The sequence below is a fragment of the Periophthalmus magnuspinnatus genome, chromosome 17 (genome assembly GCF_009829125.3).
Source record: "Periophthalmus magnuspinnatus isolate fPerMag1 chromosome 17, fPerMag1.2.pri, whole genome shotgun sequence".
Taxonomy (NCBI): Eukaryota; Metazoa; Chordata; class Actinopteri; order Gobiiformes; family Gobiidae; genus Periophthalmus; species Periophthalmus magnuspinnatus.
Window position 1 is genome coordinate 25,608,142 of NC_047142.1, and position 13,325 is coordinate 25,621,466.

Consider the following 13,325-nt stretch of genomic DNA (forward strand, 5'->3'; position numbering starts at 1 on the left):
TGGATGCCGTCTCTACGTATAAGCCTAGGCTTCCCCTCAAATGCCCTCCAATTATCTATGAAGACGACACCATTCTGCGGGCACCAATTGGTCAACCACTGGTTGACTGCTGAAAAGCAGCTGTACATTTCACAATTGGCGTAGGTTGGGAGGGGGCCAGAGAAGTACACGGACTCCGACATCGACTTAGCCAATTGACAGACTGCAGCTATCTGTAACTTTCTTCTGTCACAAGCCTGTCCTGGTCTGATCCCGGCTGCACGGGTTGCGCTGGGGGGCTAGTCTCGCTAGCTAGGCTACAGCTACTGCGGTCCGCGGTCCCTACTGCTGCTACCTGACTGTAACTTGGGGTCAGAGCCTCCAATGAGCGGATCCGCGTTTCTAACTCTGAAACCGTGGCCTGCAGGACTGCCACTACACTACACTTAACACAGCTGTCCCTATCATCGTCAAATAAGCCAGGGTCATCACTCCACATATGGCAACCAGGGCAGGGAAGAGCGAGAGAAGAGGAGGAAGGTTTAGCCATGATGCTAGTCAGCTAGGCTAGTTCAGGCTGAACCGAGAGATAGAGGGGCTTAATCCAAGTGCGGAGCAATAGATGCTGAATGAAACTTCGGTGGTTTAGCGAAGTATTCAGGCACTAGTGTAGATGTTAGAAACTGCTTTTAAAACTGTAAGGATTCGTGGATTAACAATTTCAGGAGAGAGACGCTAGATATACAACTCGCAAAACAGAATGCACTCACCCGGAAATGACATATCCGTCTGGAAATCAGCCAGAACGAAATCAGCCAGATACGTATTGTGGCAAAGTGTCCCCCTCTGCCACAATACAAGCATTCCCCCGCCAGACAAATGTACTCCACCCAGCTGCATAGGCTCCTCGGCGGGCGGTGAAGAGGAGCATATTTTGGTCCGAAACTGACGAATGGTGTATCTCTCTCTGACGCATCTGCAAGCGGTTGTCAATTCAGTTGGCTAGCGAAATTAAGAATCTCAGGTCAGGGGGTTCATCGCGAGAAACCAGTTAATCTTTTAATCGATCACTGATTCCCTTTAAAAAGACAGCCTTTAACGCACTGTCGGTCCAGTCCACCTTCGCAGCCAATGTCCAGAACTCAACTGTATAATCTGCCACAGACTTGGATCCTTGAGCAAAACTCAACAGGCGGGAAGCGGCGTCAGCCTGATAAACTCACTCACAAAACTATCAAAGGTTATCTGGTCTAATGCAGTGTTCAAGAACTTAGCCTCTGCCCATTGGAGTGCTCTCCCCCTCAGCAATCCACAAATATAACGTGTCTTGGCAGCGTCAAATGTAAAACAGGCTGGACGTTGTTGGAACATGGACAAGCATTGGAAGAGAAAGCCCCGACAGAGGTTAGGCTGACCTGAATATAGATCTGGATCTGTGCCCCTCGACTCCAGAGGACCCGGCGGCGCCATGGTCCCGGTGGCGGCAGCGACGGCGGGAGCCGAGGGCGGGAGTGCGAGTAGTATGGCAACCTGGTTGGTAATGTTAGACAGGTGGGTGCTGGGTGAGGGTCTGGTTACACTAGAGCAGGGTCCAGATTGTCTGTTCGTGTTGTCCGATTATCACTCTGTGATGCGTAAACACCTGCGTTTGATTCGGTCCTGAGTCTGATTGGTCCATATTGGCCAGATTGTTCTGTCGTAACGTTAGGCACGAGGGACCAAAAAGACATAACTTGGGGAAATTTTAGCAGTGTTTATTTACAATAGTGCAAAAAGGCAAATGACAGTAGATCAGACGGTGAACTGGGAGCTAGGAGTTTGCGTGAGTAGCTGAGTCAGAGATGGGGAGAACAGTACAGTAAGCAAGGTAAAAAGCGGGAAAAACATGAACAGAGCCAAGCAAGGTATATTCACGTGAACACGCTGACGATCTGGCACCGAGTGTTGGGTCCTGGCTCCTCTTATCCACCGCAGGTGCAGCTGATTGTGATTACATCCAGGTGCCCACGGGAGGAGCCAAGATCTCCACCCAGCTCCAGAACACGTGAGAGAGGGAAAAGGACAGCAATCAAGGCAGGACAGAGAGGGATCGTGACACAATCAAACCTGTTGCTTAGGGAGCGACCTCAGGGAAAGAATTTGCAGCTAATTTGTCTTTTTTTAATGTTCATATCTTGAGTTACGGACACAATAGCAGAAGAAAAATACTAGGATCATGTAGAGGGGGTTAAGACAAACATTTTAAGACCAAAGTAACAAGCCTGAAAGCAGCAATTACAGAGAGAGGGGCCATAGTTTTTGAACGTAATGTGAAGTGGAGCCAGAGTCAGTGGAGCCGGAAACATGCCCATGATCACTTTCTATTTGGAACGTGGCGGCTAGCAGGTTAGCTATGTCCATTTACAGTATATATACAGTCAATGGACAAAACCAGGACCAGTGCACCATGTGCGATATATTGTCCATGGTGCAAGTAATCAAACGTGAGCAGCCTCATCGTGCTCAGGGCTGTTAGTTGGGAAAAACTGGTTGCTGTTCGAGCATTGAAGTACACAGGACGATTTGATCCGTTTGAAGGAAACTCTCTAATGCTCAGTCTGATCACATTCTGTATATTTTTAAGTGAAGAAACATTAGACTCATTTAGCACATTAATTTCTGTTCCCCAATTTGTTTGTGGATTAAAAAAAAAAAAAAAAAAAAAAAAAAAAAGACAAATGTTTATATAGTTGTTTTTTTGTTTTGTTTTTTGTTAATTGTTCTGTAATTTTAAAGCCATTAAGGACAGATACATGTAGGACCGACGCATATAATTATTTTTTTCTTTAGGACAGATGGATGTGCAGAATCATTAGATCATACAAGAGTCACTTTTGTCCACCAGGGAGCACTCTACTCAGATCCACCACAGACACAGAGGAACTTTTCTTCCACTCTCCAAACCCAAACCCAGGAAACAGAGGCTCAGTGAAGGTGTGGCTGAAGGTGTGGAGGTGGAACAGTTCTCCATCAGAGTGGATGTCATAGAAGGACAGAGATCCAGCCTCAGAGTCCAGGAACACAGACACTCGACCTGAGCGACGTAAGGAGAAGGAGAAGGAAGAGGAGGAGAGGTTTGTGCATCTGTTGTTGTGACAGAAATGATAATGTCCATAATACACCATCAGACTCCAGGACTGATCATTGTTTTTAAATCCACACTCTTCTCTCTCTCCTCTCCGTCTGATTCCTTTGTTACTCACTGATATATCAACCACCTCTCCACGCCAATCCACCTCCCAGTAACAGCGCCCCCTCAGGCCAGTGCAGCTCAGGACCTGACGATAGTCTGTAAATCTGTCCTCATGATCTGAATACTGCTGCTCCTCTCTCACACAGGTCACTGTCCGTGTGTTCTCAGACAGTTTGAGTTTTCTGTGAGCTGTGTTTGGATCCAGAGAAAACTCACCGGAATCTGAGGACACAAACATGTGACATCACTTCCTGTTCCTGTGAATATGAAAGTTCTTTGTTTTATTTTAATTATATTGTGAGCTGTAATAATACATACATGTACAAATACTGTCAAATCTCAAGTCTATATAAATATTTTGCAGCTCAAATCACTCACAAATGTTTCATCTACAACTGTGAAGACTTGAAGCCTGTTAAAGTTACATAATGTTAATGTCCTTATGAGACTCACACTTCCTCAGACCTGGGACCATCCACTGTTCTCCAGCAGGATCCAACCTGAAACACACAAATCCAGTTTAGACCAGACCAGAGACCAAGACCTGGACCAAGCCTGGACCAGAGACCCACTGAACCAGGACCCACACCTGAGAGACTGCAGGGGGCAGTGGGGGTCGTCCCATAGAGCGCAGCTGAGGGTCCTGGATGGTTGTAGCTCAGGTCTAACTCTCTCAGATGGGAGGAGGCGGAGCCCAGAGCTGAGGCCAGAGCAGCCCTGCCCCTCTCTGAGACCAGACATCCAGACAGCCTAAAGACCCAACATTACACTCATGTGGACACAAGGGAGAAGAATAAATCATGGGAGAGCCTAACCTGAGAGTCTCCAGTTTGCTGGTTGTGCTCTTCAGCCCAGAACACAGCAGCTCCACTCCTGAGCCCTGGAGGTTGTTGTGACTGAGATCCAGGTGTGTGAGACTGGAGGAGCTGAGGACTGAGGCCAGAGGACCACAGCTGTGAGCGGACAGGCCACAGCCACAAAGACTGAGGAGAGAGAGGGACATTAGATAGTGGAACCATGACACAAGAAATTAAACATAATCTGCGGTCACAGGGCTTTGGTGGAGGCTTTCACCACCAGCAGCAGACCCAGGAGAGCTGTCTCTGAGGAACAGTATTTCCTCAGGTCAAACTTCTCCAGGTCTGAGTCTGAGGACAGTAACAGGAAGGACAGAGCCGACCATTGAGCAGGAGAATTTAACTTGGAGATATGTCCTTTTCTCATGTATCTCTGTATCTGCTCCACCAGACTGTGGTCATTCAGCTCGATCAAACAGTGGAGCAGGTTCAGGCTTCTCTCTGCAGAGAGACGCTTTTCATTCAACTTCTGTTTGAGGTGTTTTACTGTCTCCTGATTGGTCTGGTCACTTCCTGTCTGAGTCAGCAGACCCTGCAGCAGTCTCTGATTGGTCGGTAGAGACAGCCCCAGGAGGAAGCGCAGGAACAGGTCCAGGTGTCCATTTTGACTCTGCAAAGCCTGGTCCACAGCAGGGCAGTGTAGAAAACTCAGTTCAGTCTTTTTCTTAAACAATCAATCAAAAAGGGAAGTTTGTTGGACCTCCAGCAGGTTGACTCCAGACTCTGTGAAGGTCTGATGGACGTGAAGAGCAGCCAGAAACTCCTGCACACTCAGATGGATGAAGCAGTAGACATTGTCCTGGCACAGGCCTGGCTCCTCTCTAAAGACCTGTGTGAACACTCCGGAGTACACTGAGGCCACTGCAGTGTCCAGCCCACACTCGCTCAGGTCAGACTCGTAGAAGATCAGGTTTCCTTTCTGCAGCTGCTCAAAGGCCAGTTTTCGCAGAGATCGCACCATCTCCCTGGTCTCTGGAGTCCAGTGAAGATCTGCCCCTGATCCCTGGTGATACTTGATGTTGACTTGACTTTGGCCTGAACCACCAGGAAAAGGATGTACATCTGTGTGAGAGTCCGGGGCAGCTCTGGTTTCTCTGTTTGTTCCAGAAGCTTCTGTATAACTGTGGAGAGGATCCAGCAGAAGATCGGGATGTGGCACATCATGTGGCGGCTGCGGATGCTCTTGATGTGGGAGATAACGGCTGTGGCCTGGTCTCTAAACCTCTTCCTAAAGTACTGTTCCTTCTGCAGGTCAGCGAAACCTCGTACCTCTGTCACCATGGAGATGTATTCAGCAGGGATCTGATTGACTGCAGCAGGGCACATGGTTATCCAGAGATGAGCGGAGGGAAGCAGGGTCCCCCGGATGAGGTTCACCAGCAGCACATGGACTGAGGTGGACTCTGAGGGGTCGGTCAGGACCTGAGTACGGCTGAAGTCCAGAGGAAGTCTGCACTCGTCCAGACCGCCAAAGATGAAGAGCACCTGAAGCTGCTGGAAGCTGCAGAGACTTTTGGATAGACTGAAGAAGTGGTGCATCAGTCCCACCAGGCTAAACTGTGTGTCTCTCAGCACATTGAGCTCTCTGAAAGTGAACGGGAACAGCAGCTGGAGGTTCTGGTTGGCTCTGCCTTCAGCCCAGTCCAGACAGAACTTCTGAGTCAGCACTGTTTTCCCTGCACCGGCCACGCCCTTCGTCAGCACCACTTTGATTGGCTCTGGTGAATGTGGGCGGGCTTTAAAGAGGTCTTCACATGTGATGATGGTCTCCGGTGAAGCCGGTCTCTTGGACGCAGTCTCCATGTGTCTGACCTCATGTTCCTGGTTGACCTCTGAGGCTCTGCCCTCTGTGATGTAGAGCTCTGTGTAGATCTGGGTCAGGGGGGCGGAGTCTCCTGCTTTAGCCACACCTTCAAACACTCGACTGAACCTCTGCTGCAGATGCCTCTTCAGTTTATCTCCACAAACTCCAACATTGTTTCCTGAATAAAACACAAACAACTGTCAACTCAAGCTTCTTCTGAAAAGTTCTTTACTTCAACTTTTTCTGAACAAGAAGTTCAAACTGAAAATTAACTACTTTTAATTGTGAAGTTGAAGAGGCAGAATGTGACTTTTCTGGTGGAGTTTCTGAGACCTGCTTGGAAATATAATTTTAGAAAGTTTCACAGTATCCCATTAAACTTCATGGAGACAAAAATAGGACGCCAACAGAGGAAGATACAGCTCACATCTGTGGAGAGAAGAAAAAAGCAATGGAAACACATATAAATTAATAATTGCTAGAATGTTTAATACTGTAGAACATTCCAGGCAAAGCCACAACATCTCCATGTAAGTGACAGACCCTCTTTTCCACCAGAGAAGTGACACAATAAAACTTCAGGTTAAAGAGATTATAGCCAGCAGATGCTCCTCAGAAGGAAAAAGCACCCACCTAATATCATAAGTAACTGAGTTCTTACTGTCCTGCAGGCGCTGAGCCAGCTGCTCCTGGTCCATCCTCCTCAGGAAGTCCAGGGTGATGTTCAGAACCGCCTCTCTGCTGCTCTGCTCCTCCTCCTCACTCTCAGAGCATTCTGGGTAATCTAAGGCCAGGAGCCTGTGGAGCCTCTGCAGCTGCTCTTTGACAAAAGTCAGGACGTCCTCCTCCAGAAGCTGGAACAGAACAATAAGAGAAGAGTTTAGTCAAAGAGGGTACCTGAGGAGCACCCCAAAGAACCCCACACATGCTGCACTCGTGTGGTACTCACCCTGAATATGGCGTCCAGCTGCTCCTTTGGGCCTGGCTCCCTGTCAAACAATAAATTCATCATCATTTATTTATTCCAGACTCATCGTCCATAAAAGAACACAATAAGAGACAACAGTAAAACAGGGTTATAAAAGACAGTCAGTGTTTCCATAAAGAGCAGTGGTTCTGCACAGAACTAAACCTGGGACTCACCAGCATCACCACCACAGAGTTCAGACACTCATTTAGGCCACACATGAATTTATAGATCAGGTTTGTCATGAGAGACTGAAAAGTGTTCAGACAAGCCTGACAGAACAGGAGACTGGCTCTACTGGCCCTGGACTTTTTCAGCAGCATTCTGAGGGCATCATGAGAAGATACTCTGAGCTTTTGCAGCGTGACCTTATATTTGCACCACAGCAGGGCTGTGTACAACAATGTACAGGAGGTTCACACACAGAGACAGTGAACAGGACAGTCCCACAGCTCTTAGCAGGGACCAGCTGTCTTTGGGTGCATTTAGACTCATCAGGTCTGAGGTAGAATGAGTTTAGCCTTAGATCTGCTGAGGTCTAAAATCTGTGTGTACTGTTGGTAAAATATGTTAGAAATGTTGATCTTTGGTTAAATGCAAGTGAAGAGTTAACTGAATAAAAATTAAAGTCCCCAATATACTGTAGCACAGAAGTTTCACATTGGCGATGTACTCAGGTTTTGATCCTGGTTCAAAACAGTACAATCTGTAGAAGACCCTGTGATCCTGTCCCACCTGAACTCGTCCGTCTCACACTGAAAGTAGCTCCATTAAAACACAGGATCACTGTTTGCACTGATGAAGGATGAACAGTGGGTGGCGCTGTCCTGAGAACATGTCCAGACCTCTGGTTTAAGAAGGTCTTACCCTCTGGTCTTCAGGAGGAGCTTCTCTAAAGTCTGGAACATAACCTATGGAGTGGTCACTTTTCAGAGACACAGAGCTGGGAGCAGGTTTAGGTCTGGGTTTAGACCCGGGGCCAGGTCCAGGTGGCTCCATGTTGTAGGAGCTGGAATCAGAAGAAGAGTCCATTTGAACAGAACATACAGAGATGTGTCCTGTTTAGAAGCTCTGTTCTCCAGATGTGGAGTCACTGTGAAATGTGTCTATGTCCTGCACCCAGAGGTCTGATCATCTGTGTTTTCCTCTGCTGGACACATGATGAAATAAGACTTAACTGGGTGCGACTATGTTGAAAATGTTCTACTTCCTCATTAGTTTGGGTTTGGATTAGACCGTGATTAAACCAGGATCATAAAGGTCCAAACAGAAACTAAACTGGACTAAACTATTTCCAAGGAAATAATTAATCTGGTATCAACCAAAACCAACCATGTTTAAAAGAGGTCCAAACGAGGCCCCATTAGAGGAGCAGCTGTACTTGTACTTTTAATTGAGTGTATTTTTTAGCCATGTTACTGCACTTTTACATGAGTACAAATACTCTTTCCATCACTGTTAGAGTAGTTCAGAATTAGATCAGGTTAAAACCAGGACTAAGAGTATCAAAACAGAACTAAACTAGGACTAAGGAAATACTTGATCTGGTCTTAACTGAAACCAACCGTGTATAAAATAGATCAACACCAGGTCCCAGTCAGAGGACTAAAGCTAAGACAACTCATACAACTCACTGCTTCAATATTTGACATGTTAATCATGTGAAATAGTCACTGTGTCACCCTCTTCTCAAACACTTTTCAACAGCACATCTCTCAAACACTTTCAGTTTCAGTTGTGTGGCGGCTGTGGTCCTGCCTCTCACTGACAGTGACACTGAGCTCCAGCAGAGGGCGCCACTCTCCAGGTCTCTGAGACAGCAGATAAATGTTTGAACAATTTTACTGGAGAAATTGAAGAGAATTTTTTCATTTATTTTATTTTATTTTTATTTGAGTAGAGAAATCACAGAAAATGGAACACAACGCAGAGTAAATAAACTGCACAAATAGAATCCTTTGAAAAAAAAATAAAAATGAAATAACTGCACATTTTATAGCGAATGACTTCCTTTTAGTCCAGAGTTTACCAACAAGGTTCATTTTAAAATTAACTCCGAACATATTTTTTCCATTTTTCGAATATGAATTTTAACATTTCTCCATAATGGCCTCTTTTCTGATGCGAAGAGTCAGCTCCAAAGATATCCAACTATTGTTTCCATGGCAGGTGTTTTAGGCTCAGATACACATTTTCAACCAAGTCAACTGGGCAGTGTTAAAAACAGCTTGCAGTGCTTTGTTAATGTCAGCCGAGTCATTACAAATCACAAGACAGTCCCAAAACATGATTGTGGTGGGCCACTAGGCAGATACAGTTTCTCCAGCACACAGTGTTTCTCTGTGAATATTCTGTGGTCCTCCATTGGGACGTACATATATATATATATATATTCCCATTCTTCATCTGTTGCTTCATGTTCTGGATCACCGCAGTACAGTAGAGCTCTGAGTTGAGCTGAGATAAAGTCTTTCTTAAGACAGCGTAAACCCCAGCCACCTTTTTCTTTTGTTGTATTTTCTAAAGTTTGGAGTCAGACTCAAGGTTTTTTGCTTTGCCATATAAATCTTGAGATTGTTTTGTCCCACTCATCAAATAATTGGTTGGGGGTGAAATTGGAAAAGTCTCGAATAGACAAAGAAATATGAACAGAACAGTCATTTTTATAGTTTCAATCCTTTGACTTAGACTTCAGTTTGGAATAAAAGTGAATTTTTCAAGGTCTTTGATTGGTTTATATGAGGCACAGTCCACTTCATCTTTCCTTCTCTAGGTGTTAAATTTATGACGGCCTCTTTCCAGCTCAGAGGAATCTAAGTTTTTATTTGAGTGTCCAGGTGAATGCTGTTAAAAGCAAAGTAGTAATTGTTTCTTTTAAAGCCTTAAACAACTCTGAGGTGAACCCATCGCTCCCTGGAGTTCTGTAATCTCTTGATTACTGTACACCCCTTATTGCAGCCAAGCAGACTCGGGGTTCATCGGACAACATGACCTGCCTACCCTGCTTACCTGTCTGTCTCCTGCTCACGGGCCTGTTCCCCGCCTGCTGTCCTGTCCCGACCGGTCCACTCCCAACCTGTCCTATCCTCGTCAGGACCGTTGTAGCTCCGCTGGACACCGTTTTCCATCCAGGGACCTCCTCGTGTCATCTGCCCCTCTTCTGGACCGTTGTAACTCCACTGGACACCGTTTCCCGTCCAGGGACCTCCTCGTTTCATCTGTCCCCCTTCTGGACCGTCGCAGCTCCGCTGGACACTGTTCTCTGTCCAGGGACCTCCTCGTGTCCTCTGCTCCTTTGCAGGACTGTTGCAGCTCCGCTGGACACTGTTCTCTGTCCAGGGACCTCCTCGTGTCCTCTGCCCCCTCGGTGGGAACCTTGCAGCTCCGCTGGACACAGCTTTCCGTCTAGGGACCTCGTTGTGTCGTACGCCCATTGCCTGGACCATTGTTGCCCCACTGGACAGTCTACCGGCCCGCACCAGTGACATTTTTTTACGAACTATTGACTATTAACTTTGCACAAATTGTAAATAAACTCCGTAAATCTGCCCCGAGTCTGCACTCTTTGGTCCGCTACACCCACCGTTACGACAGAGAGCAAGATAAACAGAGAGAGGGGCCACAATTTTCAACTCAAATTAGAATTTGACTTGATGGAGCTGGAAACGCCCCCATGATTAGTTCCTGTTTGGAACGTGGCAGTTAGCTATTTCCATTTATATATACAATGGACCAAACCAGGACCAGCGCTCCTTGGGCCATATCCGGGATCTGGTTTGTGAAGTTTTCCTTTTTTTCTTATCTCTTTATCACTTGAGATTTTTCTTGTTAAAACAGAACCACTGCCATAATCTGATGAGTTGTTGTGTTTTTTTTTTTTGGTTTTAGATTAAAGTATTTTTTTAATCTGCCCTTTTTAATAAAAAAAATTTCTCTCCTTAAAAATGAGGTTCTTTCATCATGTCAAAATGAGACACATCAGTCCAGTCATAGTGCAGGAAGCTCTCCTCCATCATCTGAGGCCCAGTTCAATGCAGTGTGTATTTGAAATGCAACAATTCACTGGACATGACTGTTGAACACGTGTGCAGTCAGAGGACTGCACTAAATTGAGAACTTTGACCTATTCTAGAAACTAAAGGTGGAGTGAGAGTGCTGACGGATAACTTCCTCCACGCTCTGAGGCACCGGCCTGGACAGGGTCCTGGGCCAGTGAGAGAAAAGAGCAATGAGAGAAGCATTCCTGCTGCATCAGCCAGAGACCGAGCCAATGTGTCAGCACCACCAGCAGCACCACAACTACAACCACCACCTCCCCCAGAGAAGGAGTCACCACCAACACTACAACCATCTCCCCCAGCATAGGACTCATCACCAGCATCACAACTATCTCCCCCAGCGAGGGATTCAGGAGCACCACCACCTCCCCCCGAGAACACGTGAGCTGCACCACCACCTTCCCAAGTGAAGGATTTATCTCCAGGGTCACTTCCCCCAGGCCCCTCATCACAGGCCTTGAACCTGTCTGTGACAGCCCCAACAGAGGTTTCAGTCTGAGCAGCACATACAGCCCTGGGTCCCCTTTACTACATTTACTCCCTCTAGGGACTCCTCACTCTCCTTTTCCTACCCACCTTCACTCATGGCCCTTCCCAACCATCTAGAAAGCCTCATCAGATCAGGAAATAAGATGGCTCCTCTCACACCTAATATAGCGTATAGCTGTTTTATCCCACTATTGTTTTATTTTACTAAGTGTATATGGGCCTATAATTTATCATTCTTGCACCTTGGCACTTTATATAGTTTAATAAAATTCGGGCAATGGTGCAATACGGCGTAGTATAGTGAAGTGCCAAACTATTCTAACATTTTAATTGGATTTGCTGTGTTTTATATTGGATGATATTGATTAGTGTGTACTCTGATGTGGAATAGCACTGGACACTTTACCTGCCTTTACTGAATGGCCGATTGCTTGCCTTAAGTGTTTTAGGGGTGCCACCTTGTTAAATAAATTTGTTAAATTTATGTCCAGCCTCTCTCCAGTTTATTCTGGTACGTGCTCGTCCTGAATACTACATTGACTTTATGTTTTTAACCGAAACATGGCCCGCAAAAACACAGGTAATGCAATTTTAGTGGAATCATCTCCACCCAACCTCAAATTTGAATCTGAAACATCAGCAAACAAAAAGGGTGGAGGTATGTGCACGTTTTTCTAGAGAACATTTAATTGCTCACAGATTGTCATTTGGAGTCTTTTCATCATTTGAGTATGTTCCCATTAAAATGGAGCTGAAACAATCCCCCTCCATACTCTACTTAGTCATATACAAACCTCCCCAGCACTGTCTGAGTTTTATTGATTTTACTGAGGTGCTTTCAGTCATGTGCACAGACTTTGATGGTTTAATCATCACAGGTGATTTTAATGTACATGTGGATAATGGGTTTGACAGAAACGCTAAAGAGCTCAGTTCTGTCCTTGAAACCTTTGGTCTGACTCAGCATGTCAGCGAGCCCACCCACAAAAGAGGGCACACTCTGGACCTGCTCATCACAAAAGGAGTAAATATTTCAAATGTCAATGTGGTGGATGTTGCTTTCTCTGATCATTTGTCTGTGTGTTTTTTGACTTGTTTGTTATTTCCAAACCAGCGGCTGGTCCTGCAGTTGTTCGAAGGAGACACATAAATGATAAAACAGCTGCACTGTTCATGGAAATGATACACTTTGAAAATGCTTCATGTTCTAATGTTGATGATTTGTTGAACTCTGTGACTTCGAGTGTTTTGAAAGTTCTAGACACTGTTAGGAAAAATATTGGTGCTTAGCTATTCTGCGTAACCATTGCCATAGTTAATTATTGTATTGCTATAGTCCATTATTGTAGCGGTGCTTATGGGAAGACGAGGACTTGATTTCAGCTGTGTGACGCAGATATATGTTCAGGACATGTACAACATATTCTACATCTATCGATAAATCTAATCAAATAACTAAGCAGGGAAATGACTTATTGATAGGCATGTACTGACTCATGACACTTGCCTAGCCTATGCACCAATGAAAGTCTAAACCATGGTTGCCTCCCACTATAGTATGCGTATAAAAACTCATTGTATAGGCGTAAACATTTAGTCTCTGCCTGGGAATGTCAGTTGCACAGACTCCGTGTAAAACTGAGTGTTGGAGGGCCGAGCGGGAATGGAGCAAGTCAAAGCTCCAGGTTCATTATGAGATTTACAGAGAAAAGATGCACATGTACAACCACAGTTTATGTAGAACAAGGCAAAGGTATTTTTCTGACATTATTAGAAGTTGTAATAACAACTCTCGTGTCCTGTTTGCAACAGTAAACAGATTAACAAACCCTCCAGCTCCACTGTCGTTACAACTAATTTCCACATCTAAGTGAAATGAGTTTTGCAGTATTCTTTAATGACAAGGTTCAGGGAATTAAAAATGCTATCAATTCCTCAA

At 45.5% G+C, this 13,325-nt stretch overlaps 2 protein-coding genes across 3 annotated transcripts in view; both read right to left on the reverse strand.

The window, feature by feature from the left end:
- Positions 1-3,197: 3,197 nt before the first annotated feature.
- On the reverse strand, positions 3,198-4,701 carry LOC129457006 (NACHT, LRR and PYD domains-containing protein 14-like). The gene is made up of 5 exons (XM_055228460.1): positions 4,263-4,701; positions 4,027-4,194; positions 3,801-3,961; positions 3,665-3,711; positions 3,198-3,433 (listed from the first exon to the last, which is right to left on the reverse strand). Exons 1-4 carry the CDS (start codon positions 4,433-4,435, stop codon positions 3,671-3,673), a joined length of 543 nt encoding a protein of 180 aa, XP_055084435.1. The 5' UTR covers positions 4,436-4,701; the 3' UTR covers positions 3,198-3,433; positions 3,665-3,670.
- Positions 4,702-4,762: 61 nt separating this feature from the next.
- LOC117385171 (NLR family CARD domain-containing protein 3-like) overlaps positions 4,763-13,325 on the reverse strand; it is a 78,996-nt gene continuing 70,433 nt past the window's right edge. Inside the window, exons 1-5 of one of the 2 annotated variants that reach the window (XM_055228459.1) lie at positions 8,514-8,590; positions 7,706-7,848; positions 6,822-6,859; positions 6,534-6,726; positions 4,763-6,050 (exon numbers count right to left, since the gene is read on the reverse strand). In XM_055228459.1, the coding sequence (XP_055084434.1) occupies positions 4,975-6,050; positions 6,534-6,726; positions 6,822-6,859; positions 7,706-7,838 (1,440 nt within the window). In that variant the 5' untranslated portion in view covers positions 7,839-7,848; positions 8,514-8,590 and the 3' untranslated portion in view covers positions 4,763-4,974. Of the gene's footprint in view, positions 6,051-6,533; positions 6,727-6,821; positions 6,860-7,705; positions 7,849-8,513; positions 8,591-13,325 lie in introns of those variants that run through there. The other variant, XM_055228458.1, reaches the window with a different exon arrangement.